This window comes from Papio anubis, chromosome X, assembly GCF_008728515.1.
Source record: "Papio anubis isolate 15944 chromosome X, Panubis1.0, whole genome shotgun sequence".
In the NCBI taxonomy this organism is placed as follows: domain Eukaryota; kingdom Metazoa; phylum Chordata; class Mammalia; order Primates; family Cercopithecidae; genus Papio; species Papio anubis.
Window position 1 is genome coordinate 42,251,635 of NC_044996.1, and position 27,257 is coordinate 42,278,891.

Sequence of the window (27,257 nt, forward strand, 5' to 3'; positions counted from 1 at the left end):
CATAGTGCCATCTGGTGACCATATGGAATGACTGCATTATCTGCAAGGGATATTTCATGTCTAATAAAAATCTACAACATGTAAATCTCTAGTGTGTTCTGGGTTAATGTTATAGGGACAGACAGTGAGGGCTGGACTTGAGAACTGTTCTCCTGAGCTATCCCTTTGGAGATCCCTCCCCTGGTCAGGCACTTTTTCATGGCAGAAAGAAAAATAAGAATTTTCCCCTTTACCCACCCTAAGATGGGCAGATGGCAGTTTGTATAAGCAAACGAGTGAAGTCTTCACACATCCCTTTGGCTCTAAGGAAGATGCTGGGAAAGGGTAGTTGGTATTTTGTCTTGTTGAGAGATCTGCCCTTGAAAGATTTGGCTGCTGTACCTATGGCCTCAAGTCCAATCCCAAATAGGAGTTTCAAACTCAAGTAACTCCGAATAGCACCCAGCTGCTAAATATGAAATAAAGGCCCCTCTTCATTCTTCCAACTACCCCAGCATGCAAACAACTGTACCATCAGAGTGTAGCCAGGGCCTTTGAATCCATCACCCTTTTACCTGAGCTCAGATTTCATGAAGTACTCCAGCCCCCACCTCCAGTGGCTTTGAAACAAGTCTTAACAGATGTTCACTCTTGCCATCCATCCCATGCCATCAATTCAAGTCAAGACTGGTCAATGTATTGAATATGAACTTTATTGTGATTTGGTTTATGTAAGGCAGTGTAGTGAAGGCACTGCAGAAGTTAAACAGACTGGAAAACATGGTAAAAAATGAGCGAGCTAAAAATGAATGCTTGCTGGACTAGGCTAAGTACTACAACTATGTTTCTTTTTCATCATTGCAGAAGCGATGAAATATTGTTGAAGGTGGGGGTTTGGGGCGGAATTAGGGAAGGCTTCATGGAGGAGGTGGCATTTATACTGGGCTTTGAAGGAAGGGCAGAACGTTGATAGGTTAAGATAGAGGGAAGAACATTTCATAATGACTGACTCTAGAGAAAATTCTGTAGAAGTACTGAAAAATGAGAGGGCAAACAAACACCCCCAGCGAGTGAAGCATCCCAACTGAGAGAAAAGTCTGAGGAGTCTGGGCTGGGACCAAAGTCTCAAGTCCCCAGATGGGGTCTTCAGTACAAATGATATTAGGAGGCACAGGACAATGGGCTTGTTTGTAAACCTAGCAGCAGCGAGAGGTTTCACATTGCAGTCAGGGGCCCCAAACTGGCTGTACTGTGTCTGGATGAATTCTCTCATCTTTTAGGTGTGTATGGTACTTACTTATCTTTCCTCTTGCCCACTGACTGCCTAAACGGTAGTTCGTGCGCGCCCATGTGCGCGTGTGTGAGTGTAGGTGTGTGTAGATGGGTGGGGGACCGAGGCTTTGTCTCCCACTGCAGCTTCTTCCACTTTTCCTTCTTGTGGCACACAGCTGGCTTCCATTGAGCTGAAGCTCAGGCCCTTCTCACTGTCTAGGACTCATTGAACTCCAGCTCTTGATTAAGCACCTAGGAAGCTTTCTCAACATGAAGGTAAAATTTGCTGTGGGGGGTGACTTGGTTGAGGGCAGGACTATACTTTCCGGAGGTGGTGATGGTGGTGAGTGGTGGTGGTGGTGGTGGTGGTGGTCGTGGTTGGTGGTGGTGGCAGTGGTGGCTGTAAGGGTTGGGGACTTAAAGCCAGCTCTGGCTGCTGGGTGAAATGCTGCTGGGAAGTCTATAGTGTTCAGTCAGGAGATAGGATGTCAGGCTAGACCAGCTTGGCCTTGATCAGCCCTCCTCCTTCCTCAACATGCCCTACAGGGGAGATATATCGAACAACTGAAAACATCACAGACATCTGTAGGGTGTTCAGCCTCTTGTTATTGTCCTGCTTGGATCTCACCCCCGGAAGCCTCAGAGATCCTTTCTTGGCAAAGGTGTATGATGTCTAGATAGGACTGTCGCCTCCCCATGTCCAGCTGCTGGAGGTATATAGGTTATGTTGCTACTGATGCTACTTGGATTGGGAAGTATGGGGAATTTATCAGAAGAGAGGAAAGTTAATTATTGTGAATCTCATTCTTTCTAAAGATTGTGAATCTTAACTAAAACCTGGCACCTGACAGAAAATAAAAGGGTGGCAAGCTTTGTCAGGATTCTCTGGGATTGGCGATTTAGAGCTCAGTGAGATCATCGCTGGAAATAACCTTGAAACTGATGTGGCCTTGCTTGACTTTGGCAGTTGGACCACCCTTCTTACGCAGGTACAGAGACTTCAGATCACGGCAGTCGCTGGGGTCAGCATCCAGAGTAACCTGCCCCAAGAACTGATCACAGAATTTTCGGCTGTTCCAGACCTGGAAAGACAAATGAAGGGAGTGAAGATGAGCAGCCCTCAGTGAGATTAACCTTTGCCCAGTGACATTCAGATCTAATGCTGAGCTTCAAAAGATTTGTTTTAAAACCAAGAGACCATTCTGTCCGTTCCTGAAAGCCCATCAGCTGAGGGAAGGATATCTCAAAGAATATAGGTGAAAAGCCAGAACACGGAATCTCCGGTTTGTTCTTGACCTGTGGGATGGTTACCTAAAGGCTGCTGGTCAGGCGTATTAAGTCAGAAAAACTGCCAGACTGCAGTGATTCATCCTGACCTAGCCATGTTGAGGGTCCTCTGAACTGGCATATGCTTCCCTCCATGGGATTTTATGATACGTGTGTTAACATGTGTACTGGTGAGCATGTGGACTTTTGCCCACAATTAAATAAATGGAAGAGAGGAGATTTAGGATGGATGGTAATAAGGAAGTCAGTGTCCATGCTTGGTGAGAAGAGTTTTTGAGTATAAAACAAACCAAAAAATATGATAATTCTTGTTCTGCATCCTAAACATACATAAGGTACTTGGGATCATCTAGTATCTGGTACAGAGTATGAGCCTTTCTGGGGACCCCTGTACACACTCTTACCTGTACTATAATAGGAATGTCAGTGGTCCTTCTGTAGAAAATGGCCTGGGTGTCAAAAATGGCATGAACTGTATTCTTCTGGACAGGAGAACGGACTTCCTCCTTTCCACATTTGATGACCAAATATGGGTTTACAGCTGGAACAAAGTGACATGTTTTTAACACAGCAATTAAAGTTCCTTTTCTAGATAGACAAGAAGGTATCTCAGTAAGCCAGTCCTGGGACTTTCAGCATAGCACCTGAGCACCGGAATGACTGAGATTCAACACTTTTATTCCCACTTCCCTTTCCTTTTCCATATTTTGTATAGGAATATGAAAATGAATCTATTGTAGGCCTTGCCTGAAGTTGACATCCCATCCTCTGCCATGATTGCCATCCATTCCCAACTTCTCTAGACTGAAAATATTGCTGGAGAAAATAATTTGTGATCATATTTTCTAACTTATGTGCTATAAATGCAACTGAATTTTGCTTTCCCAGACATTCCTGCCATTCTTACTTTCATTGGCATACTTCTTCTCCAGGTCCTCAGCACTATGAACAGTGATCTGAGTAACTACTTTCGGGTAGCCACGAGCCAAGTTCCAGCAGGACATTTTGGGCATGTCCAGAGTCAGTTCCCTAGAACATCAAAAATAAAATATTTTCATCATATGATAAACATCCTTTGATGAAATAAGTCCACCAAAGCAGACATCATTGCTGAAAAGCATGAGACATTGTATGACTTAGCCCATTCTTCCTCAGATATGGCTTATATATATTTTGAGCATGCTTTCCTTTCTCCTTTCTTTAAGGGCCAGGAGATAAAGATCAAAGTAGGCAGGGCTGGGACAAAAAGGTGGCTTTGGTGACCCAGCACTCAGAACATAATAGAAGAGCAGGGAGGAGTGCCATCTGCTTAAGAAAAGAGGGTATCAGCCAGAAAACAGAAGACAAAATTTGATGTGGAAGAACTTAGACTATAGGCCTGTTCCTCTTTAAGGGTAGCTCAGAGCTCTAAAGTTCAGACCTTCACTGGGGAATTTCCCCCAACCTCTCTTTGAGAAATATTTTTACCACCATGATTTCAGTGAATCAAGTCTGATTTAAACAAGTTGTCCCATCGAACATCTGAAGAGGGGAGATGGGTGAAGGGGTTCAGGATTGGAGGTAAAGCAAAGAACAGGGGTTTGAGGGCTTGCGAAGGAAACTGAACCTGAGCTGGACAGGCACTTCAGAGAAGATTCTCAGGAGAAACTCGCTGGTGCGACCATGCTGGAACATGGTTGGGACAAGCACATAGTTGCCCTTCTTCAGGTACTTGCTCAGAAATACTGTGCGAGTGTCAATATAGGTGGAAGTCCCAGCACGCTCCTGGATGTAGAGGTGGTGGAGGCGGAATTTGCGGTTCATCTCCACCTGGAAATGAAATAGGGTAAAATATTCAATTCCACTCAAATCGTGGTTTTTGTATCCTCCATTTTCTTTATTCCTAGGCCTTTCATTCTTCCCCTACCCCTAAATCATCTTAATTTTTACTTTGTTTGCCTCCATTCTCTCTGCTCCAAATTTTTACCTTGAAGAGCTCAAAGCCAATGATGTAATTGTCAGGTCTTCCCATTCGGCGGTAAGTGCGCAGGTCCTTCTGCTGCAGTGACATAATAACCTTGTGCCCATCCTCAGGCACGGTGAAGATGTACTAAGGGAAAGAGGCCACCAAAGAGGTGAGTTAGAATTCCCATTTCAGATGAGCCAGCTTAAATTTCAGGGAAGAAAGCTTGTCATTGGGAAGCAGAGCCTTGAATTATTTTCTGGGCTTTGATATTGATCAGACAACAAGGTCTTGGATAATTCATTGACTTGCTAAGTGTATATCATTAACACTTGCTTCTTTCTATGTCATTCAGCATGTGTTGAGGGACAACTTTATTCTTAGCCTTTGATGCCAAAGAGAATATGCTTTGTTCTAGTAAGTTATTGGTAAATTATTGTATTATTATTATTGTTGTTATTATTATCCCTTCGTATTTAAATGCCATTTATAGAAAATGTCTGGAATCCATAAAGACAGAAAGGGTTTTCATTTGACTCAACCTGACACTACAGCATCACCCTGGGCTAGCCTCCTATTGCCAGCCAGACTTATGGCCTGTGGAAGAGCTGGATCCACTTCCTTGGAGAATTGATGTTTTGCTACTGCCACTTTAAGGAAGCTACAAGCCTGTGTCAGACTTTCCAAACATCATCTGGGGAATCACGGTGCTATCAGGAGACAAAACTAAAAGGCATCAGATTTTCCTCTCTGTCTGTCTCCATTCCTCTCTCCCTTTAGAAGGAAACGTGAAACAGCTATTCAGGAGGCTAAGGCAGAAGGATCCCTTGATCCCAGGAATTCAAGGGTACAGTGAACTGTGATCCTGCCACTGCACTCCAGTCTGGGCAACAAAGTGAGATCCCATCTCTAAAATGATGGAAAGAAAGAAGGAAGGAAGGAAGGAAGGAAGGAAGGAAGGAAGGAAGGAAGGAAGGAAGGAAGGAAGGAAGGAAAGAAGGAAAGAAGAAAAAACAGATTCAGAACTAAGGCCCCTAAGTTCAATCCTGTACATACATATAGAGTGAAGCCATTTTCCCAGCTTAGTATATATGCCTAATACTTGAAATATTTCCAGAGCTGTAAATGGGGGTGAGGTGGTGTGTGGCAGGGGAGATAGGAGATTTCTTTTCTTTAGGAACAATTAAAATGGAAAGGGTGGAAGAGCAGTATGAGTTAGGTGAATCAGCCCACTAGTCTCGGTATTCTCCTAAATGCCTGACCAATGAGATCCATGGAAAGACAAGACACACCCATGTCCAGTGAGGCAGCAATATAGGCAGAATTCTTGTTTTCTATGAGTTAGCTCATCAGCACATTTTGAGATGAAACCATCCAGGTTATTATAGATTCAGGCTTTAGATGTTTGGGTTTTTTACTCTGGACTTGACCCTGCTGTGTCACCTGGAATAGCACTGTAATGGGAGATGGATGGGATGGAGTCATTGACAGGGCAATGATTCAAATCCTGGGAAAAATGACCTGGATCTAGATGATAAAATGGAGGCATAATAATGGGGTTCAAGAGAGTCATCTGCATTAGAAAGAGGAAGAATATAGTAAATGTGCACCCCAGAGAACAGCTGGGCAGTAAAGCAAAATGAGGAAGAATTGAGAGAACATCTCAAAGCAGATCTTCTCTCTCCAATGTGGGACCATCACAAGGAAGCAGGGATTGTCAAAGAGCCATACCAGGCGATATGGCCAGAAGAGAGGCAGCCAGAGGAGGTGATTCAGATTTGATAATGCTGTCAAAGTCTGTCTCTGCAAAAAGGCATAGTCTGCTGTGATTTACAAGCACCTGAGACAATCCCTAGGGATCCTGGTTAATGAATATTACACGATAACTGCAAATGGAAGACTTGATGCTAAAGAAATACTCCAGAGATGACCAAAGCAAGATCTGAGTTCCTATTGACTGGATAACTTTGAGGCAAATAAAGTAATTGACTCAAACCTGGGGATTCTGCAGGAAGGTATCACGGTTGTTATAGCAGCCTCCTGAGCGGTTCATCAGGGGATCATCATCCACAGTCCAGCATCCCAACACCGATTCCAGCTCCTTTCGGCCAAAAATAGGGTTGTTCACATTGCGGCAGACATTCAGTTTGTGAAAGTTGCGGCAAAAGTCCTCCAAGCTCATCCTGAATGGAAGGAGCACAGGAAAAAGATAAAGATGGTATTTAATACTTAACACTGTAGTTCCATGTGGAAGCCCCAATTCCCTTAGTGCAGAAACCGCTCCTCACCAAAACTCTCCATCATCAGACATAACAAGCCCCAAGTTTTTGCGATCTCCTGCAGTCAGTTGCTGCCACTCTTCAGAACTGAAAGCAAATAGAAAGAAAGAAAAAAAAAAAAAGATAAACCATTATGTTTGCCATTGACTTCTTGTAGTAAGCAGGATGCCAGAGAAACAGAATGCATGAGAATCAGTCCTGCTTTATTTCATCTGTGGCTGGGTCACAGACCCCATGCCTGACAAGAGCCCACAGATGTCACTGAGCACTGAGAGCACACTAGCTGTCTGGAGGGATGGGTCTGGGAGAACTACAGGGCTTTGGAGATGTAGCTGTGAAAGTGGAATGCAACTCACATTTCACTCCAGGGGCCACTCCATTCCTGTCTTCCCAAGGGGTTTCTCAGGCGAATCATATACAGCTTCTCAGCACTGAAGACTTCCACAAGTCTCTCTCCAAGACGAATTTTGCGAATATCAGTCATGGTGTAGGTATGGCCCTTCAGCAGCCCCCAATCAGTTTCAACTTCTTGTTCCTCCTGATTGGGAGACTGAGAGCAAAGAAAGATATATAAAGGCACAGAAACTGGGAGACCCAGTCCTGATCCCCCTTCTTCATTAATTGGCTTAACCCAGTAGGATTGAAGCTAGTTCTCACACAGATGGAAATTTCATCCTGACACCCAACTTGAAACAAAAGCAGTAGAGATAAAGAATGTAATATAACAACTCAAACAAGTCAGATTCAGACTATCCACTGTAGTACATTAATATGAACTGACAAAATTTGATGGGGCAGATTCATTTATTGAACAAGCAGCCATAACCTCAAGATCTAGAAGCAGAGACAGGAGGAATAATTTAGCAGAGGCTACTGACACCAGCCTGGATGCTGCATTGGTTCCACGTCGAATGACTGGTACAAAAGGATAAAAAATTAAAACACCTCAACTTCTACACCAGGACAAAATGTGTATCTTAGCTTTCCAAGTACCATTAATAGTTTTTCATGGGTCTTTGGGTTAAGGGCGATTTTCCCTACTAAATTTTGTAGTCTCTTCTGCCAGGAATAAGTATACAGTGGTTGTTTTTCATAAGTACAAACCTCAATGGAACAGCAGATCAGACCGCCTTTGGTAAATGTTTTGTACAGTTCTCCAAATAGCTTGTACTTCTCTTCAACAAGCTCAGTGTATCTTCCTTTCTGCATGTCAACAGTTTCAGCCAATGTGCCCGTGAAGTCCACAATAATATCAGTGATGGTCAAACCATCCAGGGCCTCATAACAGCCTAGCAGCCTGAGGGCAAGTATGCAAGGTTATCTTTGTAAAATTGTTTTTCCAGGTCAAGAACATAATACTCTAAAGAATCAGAACATTCCCTGCCTAGACTCTACCAGATGGCTTTTCTCTAGGTATGAAATGAGATATTTTTTGAAATTATATTCAGAAATTTCTAGGCTTAGGCTATGTTGATCAAGGACAGTCTATGCAAAAACTTCTTTCTATGGGGAGATATTAGATAAAGAAAAAAAGAAGTGATAATGCCATGTGATCTGCAGATAGCAGCAGGAAAGGATACCTGGGAGCAGGTAAGAGTTTAAATGGAGACAAGAACCTCTGATTTCTCTCTCATCTAAGATTTCTGACTGCCAGGCCCAAGTGCAAAACAATGCCTTAGTTCTGACTGACATCTTACCCAACTTAAACTCCAGGGTTGGGCTTGGAGAGAATGAGCTCCCAAAGACAAATGCGGCTTTCCTTTCCTCATATACCCTGACAGCAGACTAGTCAATCCCCTCCTTACTTTGCATAAGCTTTTTCCAGCAGAGCATTCCAAAACTCATTCATGGAGGTGGAAAAAGAGAAGACCAGATCTCCATTAATGGTGGGCAACAAGTCATCAATCACCACTTCAGTCCATTCTCCAAAATGCCAGAAACGAAAGCGAAATATCCCAGCATATTTATCTGTTTTTTGAGGGTCCCACTCCTGTTCCTTATGGTTAGGAATTGTCTGGAAATGCAAGAACATTTAATCAAGTGTTATTCACCAGACCACATCCAGAAACTGAGATGAAAATTTACTCCTGGCAAATCCACATGACAACAGGAAGCAAGCCACATACACCTGGTTTGAGTCTGGATTGGAAAATCCTGGGTATAGCATTTTACCCACAACTTCTGCTTCCTCAGATCAGTTTGGCTGAGGATGATATCACCACACCTGTCTAAATGCACACAGGAGAACACAGTGTGGCTGGGACAACCAGTCAGTGGTTAAATGCTTTCCACAAATAATCTATAAACTAGATGTTAAGAAGCGGAATACATAAACATATTCATGATTGCATGTTTAAAATGCAAGGCATTCTAAAAAGCAAAACCAATCAAAATCAAGGCCCATTGTAGTTTGTTTTTTAAATATCCATTCTAGAGATTTTATATCAATTCTATTGAATATGGATTTAATTTGCATTTTGAATAAAATCATGTTTAGGAATTTTTTTTATATAACAGCTACACATTAATATTCTACAATTATTTTTTTGAGGAAAATGTTTTAACTTTGTCCCAAGTCAAGTTAATACTTCATTGCCTTGAACTCTACCTGAATGCTAAAGGAATTTTTGTACTATTAATAATTTATTAGAACCTTTTCAAAGTCCTACTTCTGTCTTTCTCACCTTTTCTGTTATTAATATGTATTAGTGACTCCCTGGTTTCTACTGACTTTATATCCCAGTAGGTACAGATAATGTAATATGCAGAGATACTGAGTCAATGCACGGCAAATGATAACCAAAGATTTCAATGAGCATATATGACAAAGCAAGTAGAGTAAAACGTTAATGGTAGAATCTAGGTGGGTATATGAATGTTCACTATAAAATTCTTTCAACTTTTCTGTGTTTGCAAAACTTCTTATAATGAAAACTTCTTATAATGAAATGGAGGGAAGTCACCTAGTTAATACCTCTGCTTTCAAGAAATACAACAATCTAAGAAAGTTATGAGCTGATTTTTTCCTAAAGTTATTAAAGAAGACAAGAAAGTGGAAACTGAATGAGGTCCCACAGGAGGGATAATACCTTTGTCCAATGAGACTCCTGAACAGCCAAACAGGAAAATGCAGAAACCATTGGCTTGTGCCCCAGTCTCCCTTGGGTCAGCTGGTGGTTGCTAATGTTGCCCACAATCAGACGGGGGTCATCACAGATGTCCTATGAATACAATAATTGGTTATATGAGAGTCTGGGAAGAGTTTCGCAAGAGTCACTGTGAGCTGAACTAGGCAGGACAGCCTTCATAGAGAAGATAAGGTTAGAGTTGAAAAATGAGTAGGCTTTCCATAAGTGGGTTGAAGGGAAGGCTGAGGGGATTATAAGGAAAACCAAAAAACAGTTGATCATCTTGCCCCATGTTTGGAAGTGGCAGGAGAAATGAAAGGAGGGGGTGTGACGAGATTGGGTGCCATGCGGTGGTGAGGGCTCTTAGACATAGCTATCATTGGGGTTTGGGAGAGTTTTCACCACAGCAGTGACCTTTCAAAAAAAAATAATAACTAGGAATTAGTACATTACATTCTGATCCTATTTTGCCAGGATGAGATTTTCTGAAGCACCTGTGTTTGGAAGGGAGGTTGTATTAAAGAGACAAGGTCTAATGAAGGTTAACATTAATTCTTCTCCTTCTCTAGGAAAATCAGTTAGGAGATCTTATAGGAAGCCCTTTTCTAACATAAAGCAAAAGCAACAGTGGTCTCCATAGCAACCAGATTTTTCTACATTTTTGGATGAATATAGATGACAGCAGCATTAATAGCAAGTGGTAATAAACCACTCACAGGAACACTTCAACCGGCCCTCTTTCCCAGTGAAGGTCCTGAGAGAATCTGGGCAGAGTGGGGGCAGTATTTGTTTGGAATGTATGCATGTATCTTCCCCCCAACATATTAACTGTGCCTTTCCCCTGGGAGTAATACAATTATAACACAAAGTGATAGGGCACAGTAGAGTCATTTTCAAAGCATAATTCATGTCTAAAGGAAGAATCCCCATAATTCTCCTGATCATAGTCAGAATAGGATTCACAGTGGTGTTAACACTGGAGTTGACTAGAATTAGGCAGTTGGACAAGAGAGGGGTACAGTGGCATAACAGGTAGAGAGAAAGGCATGGGCAAAGGCATTGTGGCATACATGACACTGCATAGTTGAAGGCATAATTGGGTGACTCAGAGTACCAGCATTTGCAGAGTTCAAAGGCAGGAAATACCAATGCATTCTTGACTAGATCGAGAAAGCTTCACGAGGAGGCCATTGGCCGGTACCTTGACATTCTGCTTATGCAGAAGAAATAAATCCTTGTCTCAAATGGAATCTAGACATATATCCTTTAAAAAAGTATTAGAGGCAGCTATATTTTTCTGGTCCTCAAATCTCTTTTTTTAATGGCCATAATTCTCCTTGATGAAGGGTCTGGTCTACAGAATGAAACATTCCATATATTCTTTAAAAACCAAAATAACTCTGGAAAGAAATAGGCAGGCATTCTGGGCAAAGACAAGTCCAAGTTGGAGATTAATTGGGCATCCCTCTGCCAAAAGGAGATGGCTAGATGGGTTGTCAGCTTTGGATTCTCAGGTCTTTTTTTTTTAGATGCATGCCTGGTAGCTCACAACTACTATTTGTTTTAGGAGAATTTTCTATCTTAAAAAATGTTTTTTATGAGTTGCAAACTGCATTTGTTTTCACTTGTTGAACATAGAGCAGGTATGTTGGGTGAGTCAAACCCTGATGTTCTTTTTCCTCTCATTGTTTTTTGCCTTTTCTAAAATGAAACTAAGCACAGTTTTTCCTCCCCAGGTCAGGTGTTTTCATTTTATTTGGAGCAAGATGTCAAAGTATAAAATAATTTCTTTGACCTAGATAATACATATCATAGTTTCCTAACATGGAAAAACAATAAAGTGAACACTGATATATGAAAAAGTGTGCTTTTAGACTAGTAAGACAAATTATTTGCTAGTTTTATGTAGAGTTGTTAGCGGTTGGAGATACACTATGGTGTCTTGAATTTCCATAACATTTTCATTTCACAATAGGTATCTAGGCTTAGCCAACACTTTTGGCATGTCAACTTCTATTGAAGACATAAAGGGTCACATAAGTGAGCAAAAAGACATATAAACAGAATTCAAATTGAGGAATGGTGTAATTATTCTCTTGTAGACCCAAGATGGATATGATTATTATATATTATATGTGTGTGTCTATGTATATATATGTATGTACATATAATATATATATTAAAAGCTGTGTCAAATTCATGAGAGAATGTAAGTTTGGGACCCCCCTGCCCCCCACACCATGTTCCATTTCCTCTTATAAACTGGTCCATTCTCCAGGTATGCTTTACCCCTCTTCATACATGATGGCTATTTAACAATAGATTTAAAACATGACAAGTTAACAGTCATAGAATGTCAAAACTGGAATGAATTTTGGAGACTATCTAGTAAAGCTTATTTTTCACATGAGGAAGCAAGCTCAGAGAGGGGCAATAACTTGCTACTCTGATCATCTAGCTAGTCAGCAGGAGACCTAGGCCTAAAGTTTTTTTATTTTTCAGAACCACATATGGCTAGAGAATAAAACTCAAGACCTCAGTCATCCATCCCTGTGCCTTTAGGCTCAACAATAGCCACCACATAAAGGATGATATTGTGCAATTCCTCAGGGACAGAGATGCTACCACCTCTTTCAGTCATTCATCCCAATGTTTTATGCCTCTGCTTAAAACCTACCTAAACACTCTTCACTCTCTTGGAAAACTTACTTACCTCTTAGCTTTTGGTTCCAGGATAAAGATCACTAATAGGTGTTAGTCTGCTCATTTAAATTCACTAAATATGAATCAATCTCTTACTATATGTAAACATCGTGATATGAAACCTGGGAAACAAATCCTTTATTAAGCCATATCTTCTGTCTCTTTAAGGAAGTGAGGCATTAAAAGACTAGAAAGTAGCCAAGGATTTAGAAAGGGTAAATGGTAATAAGCCAATGCAAATCCAGCAGCCAAACAGACTATTTGGTGACAAATTTGAAAACAACAAAATGACTGGTTGTTGACTTCTTCCCTAGTTTTGGACACACGGGTATCTTCCTGTTGGGGTTAAGGATGTAAGACTTGAGAAATTTTTCTGTAACTCAAAGCTGAGATGCAGAGTGCAGATGGGACATTTCAGCTTGAGCCATGCTGGAGAGGTAGGAATGGGGTTGGAGGAGAGGTCACAGCACACATATTCACAATATTTGGGTGGCTTAGGAGAGAGGAGGGATGCTGAGCCCTTAATGGTTCCCAGCTGTGTTGGCACAGTTGAAGTGATCCTTGAACTGGGCTGTTTGTCACGGCAAAATGATTTCTTAGGAAGAAACACACAACTAGGAAGTTAGTACCAAGAGTAAAGCTGAAATGGTCCCCACATGACCCCGCCTCTGAGCCAAAACCTTCCATTAAGCAAAGCAGCTTCTCTAGGAAGTATGTTCTCTTAGCTTAGTCTTAAGGGACTTCTCATTGTCCTTACTTCATCCTCCTTCCCAGAGACCTCTGAGCGGGAGGGGGCATACAGTTACAAGTCCTGTAGCCCTGCACAAGGCACTCTATGTGACTCCCTTTGCACCTACCACATCCAAATTCAGCATTTTTTTTTTACACAGGTGAAATTTACTGACAATAAACATGGAGGTCCAGGGTAAACCACAGGAACCACAGTAAAATGAAAAGTTGCCCAGAAAACCAGCAGCCAGAAGAGTGGAAACACTTTTGACCAAGTGCTACGTGCAATCTAGCAGTAGTGAGGGGGTACGAGTGTGGACACCTACAAGTGAGGCCAGCCCTGTGGTAGGTACATTATGAATAAGTCCAGGGTCTGAATAGTCCCAGAAGGCTCAGGGGCTAATTTGCACACAACTGCTACTCAGGAACGGAGGGTTTTGTGAGCTAGTCCAAGTAGCTGTTATCTTACTTAGAAAATTGAACCATCCCCCAAATGGAGCATTTATAGGTGGACTTAGGCTCGAGGACCAATGTTGCACTAGCCTCTCAAGGAGTCCACTTTTCCTAATGGGGAGTTTCAATTCTGCATGAAGATTTGGTTATCAGTAAAATATTCTCTTCCTTCCTAACCCATCCAAGGAAAACTCAATATGGAGAATAGAATAGGATCTTAGGCCCAACTTCCACCTCCAAACTAGGCCACCAATCACTATGTAATCATTTTCTCACTTAACCTTCAGAATTCTGCTGGGAGACTCAAGGCATAGATCCCAAACTCCTTTTTGGGGAACAATTTGTATATCTATGCAATGGAATACTGTTCAGCAATAAGATGGAATAAACTGATACGTGCTACAACGTGGGTGACTCTTGAAAACATTATGCTAAGAAAAAGAAGCCAGTTACTTTCATGATTCCATTTTAAGTGAAATGTACAGAATAGGCAGTTCTGGATAGAAACCAAAAGTACATTAGTGGTTGGCTGCAGCAGGGAGTGGGGGTAGGGTGGAGGGATTACTTCTTTCAAATGTGCACAAGGGATCTTATTGAAGTGATGCAACTCTTCTACAACTGGGTTGTGGTAATGTTTGCACAACTTTAAATTTATTAAAAATCACTGCTTTGTACACTTAAAACAGGTGAGTTTCACAATATATAAATTGCACTTCGAGAAAGCTGTTAAAGTTTGTTAATGCATAATTTAAAATAAATAGGACAGTTGGAGAGAAAGACTATGGGCCTATTCAACTCTCTTCAATTGTGTAAACAGTGGAAAACACTTAGGACTACTCACATGGGGTGATATAGTCTCTGGGAAGAAAAGGAAATTCTTGAACAGACTAGGCCAAAACTACTATACCGAGATATTGCATTCAGCTGGTGATTGGAAATTTCTATTAGCACAGAGGGAAAAGTGTTTCTTTTTTTTACAGTTCCCTCACATGCCATCTATCACCCAAGCCTGTATATTCTGCTTTTAATGTCTCCCCTCATCTGCCTTTCCCTTCCATTTCTACTACCATAATTTTAATCCAGAGCCTCATCACCCTCCCACTCTCAACCAGACAATGTAGTAAAATGGCCCCAGGGGAATGTATTCTTGAAAGGAAGACTAGGCAACAGCAATGGTAGCAAGGTTGAACTTAAAACTTGACAAGAGAGCTGACAGATCTTGTGCAGGAGTCCTTTTTTCCTCCACAGTTGACAGTGCAAATTCCCATGAGGCTTTACTCCTTTTTAGTCAGGGATTAGATGTGTCTGATTTTAAGACACTATTGTAGGTAGATATGAGTCAGTAAGGAAAAAAGCCAGAGGTGGGTAGGAGGGGAGAGTGGCTGGAGGGAGCTGGAGAAGAGATTTTCTGTGGGAATTTGGCAGGCAGATTTCAGCCTAAAAATCCAACCGGCAGTCTTATGATCACACTGTAACTCAGTATAAGTTAGATCTTATAATTTATGAAGACTATATATGTTGAGCTCCAGGAGGATAGAAAAGTCCTGGAGCACATGGTCTCAGGCAATATACCTGTGTACTCAGAAAGCTAGGACAACAGCTGAGGCCAATGGACAGCTGGATAAATTAAGAACTTTCCTCTGGAGGGCATGGGCAGATGATATGGCATTGAACAATTGCAAAACACTCAGAATTCCTGCCATCTGAAGAGGCTCTTTAAAACACAGCAAAGAAGTGGCAAGTGGGAGGAGGGGAACTCAATCCTGCCCGAGAATAGGAGGGTGGCCCAGGCTGGAAAGGGGCGGAGCTTGACTGGAGTCAGTCTGTTAAACTATCAGTGGTGTTTGCAGGCATGGAGGATTATGAAGGCAAAAGCCTTCAACACGAGAAAGGAAAAAGACAGAAAATATGAGGTTAATCGTGTTGCTTCCATTTTGGAGACTTCAGAAAAGAGCCCCAGTTAAGTGTGCAGCTACATGGCATGCCAAAGGACAAGATGTCTGTAAATTTCACTGCAAACCAGGATCTCAACCTTGCCAATGAGGCGGGGGAGGCCAACGACTCATCTGGTCTTCCTGAGCCAATTCAGAGAGGCCCAGCTCTGTCTCTCAGCTTTCCTGATGGGAGGCCAGAGAACTTTGACGTGGTTCTTGACCACAGGCTTGGCCTCCACTCTGGCTGGGAAGGAATCCACAGCTTTTCGAGGAGGCTCAGATGGTGGTCCAGAACCTTGTTTTTTTCTCCTACTCCCCACAAGAGGCCCCTTCCCCGACCATTCCAATCTATGGTAAACTCCCCTTCTTCAAAAATTCTACATGATTTACTGTCCATGCGCCTGAAAATAGCATTTCATACATCCAACATTCATTTCTTTTTTAACTCTTTGATAGCTCAGTATCCATCTCCCCAACTAGAATGGGAGTGCCTCACCACAGGCCATGTCTGTGTCTTGCACCAAGGCTGGCATAGAGTAGGTGTTCAGTAAATATTTCTCTAGTGACCCTCCCTGTGGGCTTAATAAGACTAAGCAAACACCATGCTCTCAAACAGGAGAGTGTGGAACAATTAATGAAAGTGTGGCATCAACACAGTGAAGAGGAATGTGAGAACTGACTGGAGGGAAGCTACTTATTTTGGTAAAAACAGGAGACACCAAACAACTAACTCTATCTCCCTGATATGACAGCAGGATAGAGTGAAAACTCATGCAGGCTTTGCAGTCAAACCCGGATGAAAATCCTAGCTTGTTAGCAGTCAGACCCTGAGCAAATACTTACCTTCTCTTAAAGACACAGTTTCTTTCTATATAAAGATATATAATGGGCATGTATCTGCTGGTATTTTTTAAACTTGGAAAACAGAATTGCATCAAAGTAACTTTTAACATGCCTACTTTGCTAAGCCTTGGTAAATAAGGGTGAAATAAAATAATGTACCTCAAACACAGTATCTGGCCCATAGTAGGCATGTCGTGACTGTTGATTCTTTTTCCTACCCATCCCCACTGTTCAGCCTCTCTCTCTGATTTTCTCTCACTTTAGAAGGGGTATTGTTTGCTTTAGAGGCAAAATGCAATGGTTGTTAAGACTTTTTCCTTCCCCGCTAATCCATCTGGGATTCAATCCACAGAATTTGGAGGATGAAGGCAAAGGACAATGGGCTGAGCCAAGACAGAGGGGGAAGGATGTGTCTAAAGACAGCCAGTACAGGAAACACTGTCTGCTTGGTGCACATCTGGGGAATGGCTTCATGTTGGCTTGCAATTTTGCTGCCCACCGGATTCCCTCCCACCTCCTCCACCTCACCCCTACCTATCATCCCTTTTCTCTTCTGTGTCTTCAACCTCTTCTTCTTTACCATCTACTTCTTAGCCTATAAATATGTTCAAGTCTGTCCTATTTCAGAAAGACACCTACCCGGTACACCTCTCTTAATTTCCTGCTTCGTTTTTAGCTACTTTTGCCGTATTGACATCTTTTCCTTCATATCCAAGCATCAGAAAAGAGGCATGCCCCTCATTTATCACCATGCATTCATAAGAGTGGATCCCAGAAAATGTATCTCTATTTTCTCTATGTATTTTTGCAAAATAAAAAAAAAAAAAGCCTGTCTGCATACCAAAGTATTGGTTAGTGAATTCTGCTCATTTCCTAGATTTTTCTTGCAGGTCAGCTAAGTGATCCGCTGGAATGTCAATAACTGCAGACACAGAAAGGCAGGAGGAGTGTAATTTTCCTTCAGACAGAGCGAGCTTCTCCCAGTCTCATACTTTCAATGGTTGTCATTCTTTATAGGCAAAAACTAAGAGATGTTCTTTGAGTTGCGTAGAAAACAAGTCTTGATGTAACCGGTGTATCTTGACACCACATGGTAGCAACGTGCATAAACTGAAGTAGCTCTTGGCATAACTCCATTTAGGAATTTAAGCTGTGGAAATTACAACTAAAAGTGATAGTTGGTAAAAGGGTTACCTGAAGGAGCAAACATTGAGATGATGCCTGAGATGGTTCCATAATAGCACACAGAAAGGAACCTCATTAAATAGGACCTGAATGTCTTCAGGATATTATGAAGGTCCAAGAACTTGCATTTCACAATGCCTATATACCTCATCACCTACATTGAGAAGGAGCTTAGGTACAATATCCTTCTATCCAGTTATACCCTTTAGATATAGCAAGGTTGCAATTTATTCTCCAGACTCCATCATCCTATTGTTTTATACATTGAGCTCCTGCTCATGTAGGGCTAGTGAAAGGATTCTGAAACTTGCTTTAGAGACACAACATACAGATGATGCACAGAGAACCACAACAGCTATTAATAGTTACTACTAATAGGTGGTGAAAGACCTACAATTCTACTTGAAGCCCACTTGTCCAGTTGTGGGATGATACAGGTGACAGTGTCCATAGAGCAGCAAAGAACCCTTCTCGCCCCCATGAAAAATTCATCTTTTCCTTTTAAAATTCATCTCATTTATGCTCACTGTATAAGGAGTTTTTCTTCTCACTGGCCTAAAATTACGTTTAAATTGTTATGATAGGTAACTCAGTAAAGAGGCAAGAGCATAGCTGCTTTTTGAGTTACCATATTTACTCAAATGAACCTCCAAAAGAAAATAAGAATGGCATATCTCTCTCTTTTTTGTACAGAAATATTCATAGCATCTTTATATGTAACAGTAAAAAATACTAGAACCAACTCCAATGCCCTTTAGTAGGTGAGTAGATGAACAAATTTTGGCATATCCATATCATAAATTACTACTCACCAGTAAAAACAAAACAACTATTGATACACAGAACACCTTGATTGGATCTTAGATTAATTTGCTTAAGGTTAAATAGCTAATCTCAAAAAGGTACAGCATATCTTTTTTTGTTGTGTTTTCTAAGTAAATCTTCCAAAATTTGACTAAAATTCAGGACTCCAAGCTAGAGCCAGGAGCGCAGATCCACGGAACTTTCATTATAAAGTTTTCTTTATGTGAGGTGATGAATACGTTAACTTGATTATGGTAATTATTTCACAATGTATACATATATCAAAACATCACATTGAACACCATAACATACAAAATGTTTATTTGTTAATTATATTTTAATAAAGCTGAAGAAAGAGAGAGGAAAGAAAGAAAGAAAGAAAGAAGAAAGAAAGAAAAAGAAAGAAAGAGAGAAAGAAAGAGAGAGAGAAAGAAAGAATGAAAGAAAGAAAGAAAGAGTAAGAAAGAAAGAAAGAAAGTTAACTTCTAAATTGGTCTACACAGTAGACCTTGTAAATGAAACAGTGGATCAAGTAGAGGTATGATGAAGGAGGTCAAGGAGAGAGAACGTGTAAAATAGAGAGTTACCTGGGGACGTTTCCACACCACCTTTCCAGGAAGCAGTCGGTTATAGAAAAGAGAATCATTCTCAGGCAGAAATGTTGGATCACAGAAAAGTCTACTGTCTTTGACGCATTCCTGCTTCAGTTCCTGGTATTTCTGGTTTTTGAAGAGCTTCAGAGGAGGACCCATAGTGTTGAACTATGCCTAGAATGAGGAAAATTGTTGTTTTTGAAGGAAGAATTTCTCAGGTCTTTTAAGGGTTACCTGAGATTAGACAAACAGCCGTCATCCCAGCGACTTCTTCCCAGAGCTAGGCACTTCTAGTTTGGATTTAAAGGAAACATCACCATTTTCAAAGAAATAAGGTTCCACACTCAGCAACTAATTAGTATGGGGCCTTGGGTAGGGCACCTAACCATTTTGGCTCTCAGTTTCTTTATTTGTCAAATGGGGCAATATGGGTCTTAATCTTATTGGGAAAAAAATCAATAATAAAAGTGAAGATTGTAAGTTAAATGTGATTCATTATAATTTAAAGAGAAGTCTTCCATTTACACCAGCAGGAAGTAGTTCAAGGCAAAGTACAACTTGAAGATAAGGGAAAAAATCATTTTACTATAGTCAGAATAAGTTGGTTCCCTGGAGAGTCACGCACTTTGTGCGTGAGGGGAAAAGCAGCCTCTTTCCATTCCAGCAAGTCTTTTTACACAATTTCTTCCGTCTTGTCATTTAGAGAGCTTTGCATTTTTTATTATTGGCCAGGCAGACTACTGCAAGAAATGGCTCAGCAGATGGCCTCCAAAGCCAAGGAAAGATAGAAAGATTGTATGGTCTTTCTTCTTAAAAGTCTAATGTATAATCCTTTGCCAGTGATAAAAGGCAGATTCTGAAATTCAATTACGCTAATTTGATGGGCTATAGATTGTTATCCCACGGCAATACACCCTTGCTTCCTTTTCTTTAAAAAAGGGAGGAAAAACAAAAACCTCACATGGCTAAACAGAGAATTCATATAGTGGTTCTTCAAGCAATGTCTATCAGAGTGCCCCACACTCAAGTGCTCTTAACAACTGGTTTTTAGGAAGATAATTTGAAAGGCAAATTTGATTTTCAATAGCCTTGGGGTGATAATAGGGTTTTCAGTGCTTTTTCTTGATTCACAAAGATAGATTTGTAATGATTTTAATGATCCTCTCCTGGCATTCAACAGTAAATAAGAACGAGATTGTGAAATTTACATCGTGTCAACTATTTCAAAATGTATTTTAGAAATAACTGTCTATATTCTATAATCACAGGAGGGTTGAAACAAAAATAAACCTGAGTAAGTTTCAGAATGTCTGCTAAAAAAATAAGGAGAATACGTTAGCACTTTAAGGAGTATCTGTGTGGTATGTCTGTGGGGCAGTCGCTATTTTATAAAAAGTGAAATATTGATCAGACCTCTCTACTAGTTCGTTTTATGTCCTTTCAGTATCACATTGAAATGCCTCACTGGTAAAGAAGTTTCCCCATTTGAAAACCATAACAATTTTTAATTTAAATGTTTGCAGTGTTATTACAATGTTATTTGCAATGTGTGTACAACAAACTTACCCTTTCTGTGAATCCAAGGAACAAGAAGCTGAGAATAACCACATTTTTTTTTCATAGCCTTATTTATTGGCAATTGCTTTTAAAATTGAGAGCTGTGGGGGCACTGCAAAACACTGATGTCGTTTTTTTCATCAGATTTGTCTGCTCACGTGTTTTAAATATTAAAGTGTACTTCATTGTATTTGAAAGCATGGATGGTATCAATAATAATTTTTAGTTACGCAGCATCAGAGCCAACCTGAATGTTTGCCCAGACTCCTATTTGAAGGCTGTCACAAATGGATCCCAATTTTCTTGTATGCTCAAACTTACAACCAACACTACTGCGCCTCTTGTTTTCCCTAGAAAGTTTGGTGAATTGCCAGAGCCTGGGGACTGTAAATGTGGAATAGCCTGGGGCAATTAGAATATTTAGTTTGCCAGAACCTCCTAGTCCTGGACATTCTGGATAAATGAGTATTTCCTGTTCTGCCTTCAAAGGTCTTCCTTACTACTCGGTCAAATGGCAAGGCAGGCAAGATCCTGCAAAAGGAATCCCTGTTATAAAGAGGGCCTGTGTACAGACAGAAGTAGTATAAATTGAAAGGAAAATCAGGTTTGATTTTTAAAGCCCGTGTGATCCCAGTAGACTCTCTCAGAGGCAGAATGTACAGCTTATATGGATAGTTTACAGCCTGACAGAATACCTTTTAGGTTGGGGTGCTTGTGTTCTGGAGACACACAGTAAATAAAGAAGAGCAGGCTATAAGTCTGACCTTCCACTACAGTACAACTGTAGTCCCAAGTCCTCTCGGACTTGCGGAGTAGAAGTGACCTTCATGTGGAGGTTGCAGTGAGCCGAGATTGTGCCATTGCACTCCAGCCTGGGAGACAGAGTGAGATTCCGTCTCAAAAAAAAAAAAAAAAAAAAAAAACAACAAAAAAAACGGTGACCCTTATTTCTGACCAGGCAACAGAACTGTGATCCATTTGGTTGTGCCTCAGTTTCCTCATCAGGAAAATGAGATTATCTGCCCTGCCCCCTCTTACACCATGGGTGTACCTAATGAGATGGTTGGTGTAAAAGTAGTTTTGAATAAGTAGAAAGTGATCCATAAATGTAAAATATACACTGAAGCCCTCTCATTGCCTAGCATTGAGCTGGGCACACAAATATTGTTCAGAAAATGTTTGTTGAACGGATAAATGTCTTATGTGGAGAATTAACGTTTGCATGGCAATTTCTTGTTTGAAATGTGTATTTTACATTTTAGTTCGGGTTCTCGTCATAGCAGTCATGCTTAATGAGATTATCTGTGCCCTTCATTTTGTATCTGCAGAAATGGCAGTTTAGAGAAGCAGTAGTTAGAAACTGGCAGAATTAACTCAAACCCAGGTTCTGTGCAATGCCAGATTCGGTGTGCAGCTTTCCATCACACCACACTGCTTCTTTTGGTCACTACCTTCTTAGAGAAAGGATTTTTTAGTTCAAATGAGGAAATCCTCCAAAGCAAACATGATACCAAACTTTGAGGCATTCTGCCTAGAATTTATTGCCATGGTAGATATTGAAAAGGTTCTTTATTTTCATGGTTTGATGATCATGGGAGAATCTGAACCCTTTACATCAGAGAGTTCATCATTTAAACATCAGAAAACTTTTGGAAACCCAGACATTTGTAAGTTGAGTTTGTCATAAACAACTTATTCTGTTGGAACGGATGAGTGCAGAGAAGGGAATGCTCCCTCCTTTCTGTTCTATTGCACCCGATGGCGATGGGGATGGGAGAGCCCTTACATTAAAGATCACATATTAGGAAAGTCGGTAGACAAGAAAAAAATTAGGGCTTTGAGTATAAACCCAGGGATTTGAGTATCAACCATGGAGAGCCTCTAGCTAACAAAGGCAATTTGTGGACATTTAAGAAGGGGGACCCTGTGGCCTGAGGGCTAGTGGTATGAGTGGTTGGGTGAGGCAGAGTGTGGGGCTTAGCACTGAGGTAATGGTCTTAAGCAATATTATTTTAATTCAGACCCACCACTTTGAGAAAGAATATGAGGACAACCGTGTCTGCCAAGGCAAAGGATAGAAGCGGGCCCAGAGTGCAGAAAGTTGAGAAATGCCAGGGGAAGTTGAGGGAGACTGCCACGTAGAATACAAGGCTGCAGTTTAAAGAGGGAGGTATTTTTTTTTCTACTCGCTGGACTGGAAAACTTGAGGAAGTTAGGCAAGTCGTGAAAGCAGAATCTCTTGCTTCTTAACCTGTGTATTAGCCTTAGAGTAAAAAGCATATTTTGCTCTAAAAATATCTGATAAAATACATCCTGTCTGCAGTTCACAAGCTGCTTTGGATTTAGGTGAGTGGGAGAAAACATGAGGGAACTTAATGGAGAGAGGGAGAGAGGGCATGGCTAAGGCATTGTTCTCCTAAGGCTAGTTTCTCCTTTTCCTCAGTTTCCTCCCTGTTCTGTACTTGGAGCCAAAATCGAGATCAAATCAATAAAAGTTTGCAGACAAATTTAATACTGAAGACCCAATTCTGCCCTGGCATGAGGTAGGCACCACTTTACCCACAATCCACATCCCTTATCCCCACACCTGGGGGTGATATGGTGAGAGAAAAGGGATTTGGATAGGAAAAAGTAATATAAATTCAACATCCACATGGTATACAGAGAACAGTGCTTTTTCATATGTACACAGGCAGTCATAGTTTACATATACGGGCACGCATTTAACCACGGGACTTATGTATGGCTGTTCAGATTCAAACTTCTAACTAGATATTCTGGGTCTAAAAAGGACCACAGAGATCCTCTGATCCAGCCCACTGCCTTATATAAGATGTACCTACTCTGCCCAGAGAGAAGAGTCTGTTCAAAGTCATTCAAAGGAAAAAAAAAAAAAAAAAGAGGACACAATTTTCTTTAATTCCATTGTTCAATAATTCTATCGAAAAATAAAAAGCAATTCAAAATGATAAAAAACAACACAGGTGGCTACAAGGTCCAGAAACAAATCCAAAATATCACCATTTAGTATACATAACATCTCAGTCCCTCAGTTTCCCCATAGCACAATGAGAATATGTTAGCTGTCCTGTCTACTTCAGAGTGTTATTGGGAGAATGTAACGAAATTATGTATGTGAACATACTCTTTAATTGTTAAAGATAAGGCTAAAGCAGGGCAGTAGTATTAGGAAGCACTTGTTTTTAGCAAGTTAAATTTCTTTTGTCTTTAGGGGAAACTGATGAAATTTGATCATGTGCTTTAAATAAGACATGCACCAACATTTAGAAGATTAATATAAAATCACCCCTCCACCATTCTCTACACCTCCCTATTTCACCCCTCCTTTTTTGGCTGACTTGCTCTTTTGGCCGAATAAGCCCATCCTATATGTCTACTTTTCCAGCCTTTCAAGAATCAAATTCTGATTTTATAGAACGTTATGTTGGAAAGACTCTTAGAAATCACTTAGTACAACTTCTTTCTTTTGTTGTAAGGTAAAGGGTTATGTAGTGACAGAGCCCACACTAAAACTGGGACCTCTCAACTTTTTTTTTAACCACAATTTGTTGTAAGGTGGGGAGGAGGGCAAACCGGCAGACACAATATGTCAAGCAAGACATTGCTTTTAAAAATTCATTTTATCCTCTTCTCACAAGAATGCACTTAGAAGTTTTCTTTTTGAATTGCAAGTTGTCAGAAGGTGAGATGATTTCAAATCAAGGCTAATCAAAGAAACACTGTTTGGGGGTCACAAAGGGGCATTTTCTGCTTTTAATTTAGGAACAGAAAACTCCCAAGGATATGGAAAGCCTGCTTTTTAACCTATTCCTGACCATATAAGTGTTTAGACTTTTTCCCTAGACTGCTAGGGAGTCTAAGGACAAATAAAGAACATTATTTGAATACAAAGTATTCACACACACTCAGGCACACACATGCACATAAGCATGCTCACACACACACAAACTTCCAGAGGAATAAAAGAGTTAATTAGCAGTCCACAAAGAATTTTTTGTTTATTACTTCAGACTGTAAAGTGTTCTTACTTTCACAATAAAGATTAGCAAATGAGGCATTAGCTGAATTTCAATACACCATTAATACAAACCAGGATGCTTTATCCTGAAGCCAGAAGTAATTGCCAGGACAGCAGAATTTGTTGAGTTTTTCTATGTGCTTTTCAGCAAACTTACAGTTCCAAATCCTCAGAACCAATTGTTTCTATTGCAATGCACCGCTCCTTTTTCCCGTCCCCCACCCAAAGCCAGTTCTGACCAAGTGGTCCAGTGAAGACCCTAGAACAGTGTAGTTGGCCTGGGGGTGAAGGATGGAGCCCCATCTTCAAATCAAAGTTGAAACCAAAGCTGGAATCAGAAGGGAACAAAGCCAGGCCAGAGGCGGAAAATGGAATAGCCAAGATCAACCTGTCACCAGGGCAGGAAGACCACTGGCTGTGCAGACAGGGAGTTAAGATAGACTTGGCCACCACTTTCTCCTGTGCAACAGCGCACAGCCTGCTCACCCTCCTACCAGAGCTCACGGGCCTTTTGTATACAGTGTGGCTCCAAGATTTTGCCCGCATTTCAATAATTTGCCCACAGTTGTGGGTCAGCAGAAGCTAGAAGGAGGCCCTGAAAGGAGCCACACTTCTCCCCCTCAACACCATCCCCTGTGGTTTTTCCTCACTTACCAGGTATTTTGGGTAGCAGAAGGCAAGCACATACACGTGCATGCGTGTGTGCACACACACAAAACTGACCAGATATCCCCAGAAAAGTTTCATTGCCAGACAATCACAATCATCACCCCACACACCCCTCAAAATAACCAACCAAAAATTTCATTATTTTTGAAGTTCTCAAACTGCTATTAACAGGCACATATTTGATCCAGACAAGCCATAAAATATAGCTGTGGAGTTTGGTTAACTATAAAGTTGAAGTTTCTTCATCTTTCTTAGACGCTAAGTTATCCAGGAAATAAAACTCCAGGGTAAGTTTGTGAATTCCCTCTCTACTCACCTGAGTTATCCCAGGAGCCCTGCTGCGGTTGCTGCTGCTGCTGCTGCTGCCGTTGCCGCTGCTGCTGTTAGCCAGGTAACCCCACTAAAAGTCTGTTCAGTCAGTGCGGCTGAACAAAGATTCTGGCTTTCTTAACCTGAAAACTATTTGGGCTGTACCAAGCTCTGCTCACAGGGGGAGGTGCCTCGCAGCAACTTCAGGAGGCTTTGCCCCGCCCAGCAGTCAGAAACTGATCCTGAGTCATGAGGAAAATCTGGAAAGTGCCTCTACCAGATGTGCAGACGGGATGCCCACTCCAGACCCACCCACCAGCAAACTGAAAAACTCAGGAAGCCACGTTTGAAAGCTCTTTCGGTTTCAAGGAGAAATAGGAATTTCAGCCAGGATTCTGATAGATTTTACTTTTCTGTCCCAGGGTTAATATCACAGACATGCACATTACTGGAGAGGGGACATGCAGAGAAAAATGGTGAAGTGTTGGCAAAGTTAATGTGGGCTAGGCTACAGACATGGCCCTGGTAGGCAGATCTGTGATAGTGATGAGGACTTCAGCAAGTGACTGTCAGTGAAAGAGCAGCTAATGGGGTGCAACGAAGAAAAGGTCACTTCGCGAAACAACAGGTAACATTTGGCCAAGGACAGAGAGAAGGGAGTGTTAAGAGGAAACTGAATGGAGTTTATTCCACAGCAGCTATAACAACCCTAATTTCTAGCAACCAGGCTATGGAGATTCTGCACAGCAGTGTTAGGTGAAAGGAGAGCAAATAATTGTTTTTGCTCTGAAAAGCCAAGCAAGACCCCTGTAAATACTGTACTACATCACAGTCAAAGTCCTGGTCCCTTCAACCTGAGACTTTCATTTGGACACAATTCCAGGAACATGATTCTCAAGTTGTTTTGTTTGTTTCATTTTCACAAACTGTAAAGACACTCATCGTCTCATTCCTCAGCTTTCCTGACCAGTGTACTGTTAACCCTTGAACCTGAAATTACTACCTTCTACCCCTACTCCTGCACCAACCCTCCTGCTGGCTAGTTGAAGATCTAAGAGATAAGTGGGGGTTGGAGATAACAGGTGAGCCACATAGAGCCCAACAAGGAAAGGAAGCATGTTCTGTCTCCACTCACTCAGCCCATACCAATGTTTTCATAAAACAGTTCTGAGCATTTCTATAACTCTGGTCTCTGAGATCTCCTTCTTGGCATTTCCTTACAACTCCCTCTGTACCTTCTATGCCAAGATGGAAGTTGAGCTAGAGGTAGGGCACAAGGAAACAGGGGCTCAGGAGAATTAGGCCTTTAAATATTGGCAACCAAATCAGCTAGACAGTGAGATATTCCTCAAGCAAATATCCCTGGTGTGGAATTTTGGTTTTAAAATCAAGGGAGGCTGTTTTGTCTGGGTTCATATTCTTTAGCCATCTTTTCCACCTTCATAATTATAAATCTAGCAGGGAATCACAGAACCTGGGAATTAGAAGGAACCTTAGAAGCCACATCTATCCTCTTGCTCAGTGCAGAAATATCCTCCTGACAGTCTGAAAA

General features: G+C 41.2%; 1 protein-coding gene across 1 annotated transcript; it reads right to left on the reverse strand.

The window, feature by feature from the left end:
• Window positions 1–670: 670 nt before the first annotated feature.
• On the reverse strand, window positions 671–25,995 carry CAPN6 (calpain 6). The gene is made up of 13 exons (XM_003918143.4): window positions 25,713–25,995; window positions 19,126–19,305; window positions 9,849–9,980; window positions 8,565–8,773; window positions 7,864–8,056; window positions 7,116–7,309; window positions 6,769–6,846; window positions 6,477–6,663; window positions 4,505–4,627; window positions 4,145–4,347; window positions 3,446–3,567; window positions 2,943–3,079; window positions 671–2,333 (listed from the first exon to the last, which is right to left on the reverse strand). Exons 2-13 carry the CDS (start codon window positions 19,288–19,290, stop codon window positions 2,151–2,153), a joined length of 1,926 nt encoding a protein of 641 aa, XP_003918192.1. The 5' UTR covers window positions 19,291–19,305; window positions 25,713–25,995; the 3' UTR covers window positions 671–2,150.
• Window positions 25,996–27,257: the final 1,262 nt, after the last annotated feature.

Excerpts from the sequence above, each read along its gene's own strand:
- CAPN6 (XM_003918143.4), bottom strand. The coding sequence starts at position 19,290 with ATGGGTCCTCCTCTGAAGCTCTTCAAAAACCAGAAATACCAGGAACTG. Across the intron at positions 8,774-9,848 it reads AGGAGTCTCATTGGACAAAG|ACAATTCCTAACCATAAGGA; the intron begins GTATTATCCCTC and ends TTGCATTTCCAG. Across the intron at positions 6,664-6,768 it reads TCTGATGATGGAGAGTTTTG|GATGAGCTTGGAGGACTTTT; the intron begins GTGAGGAGCGGT and ends CCTTCCATTCAG.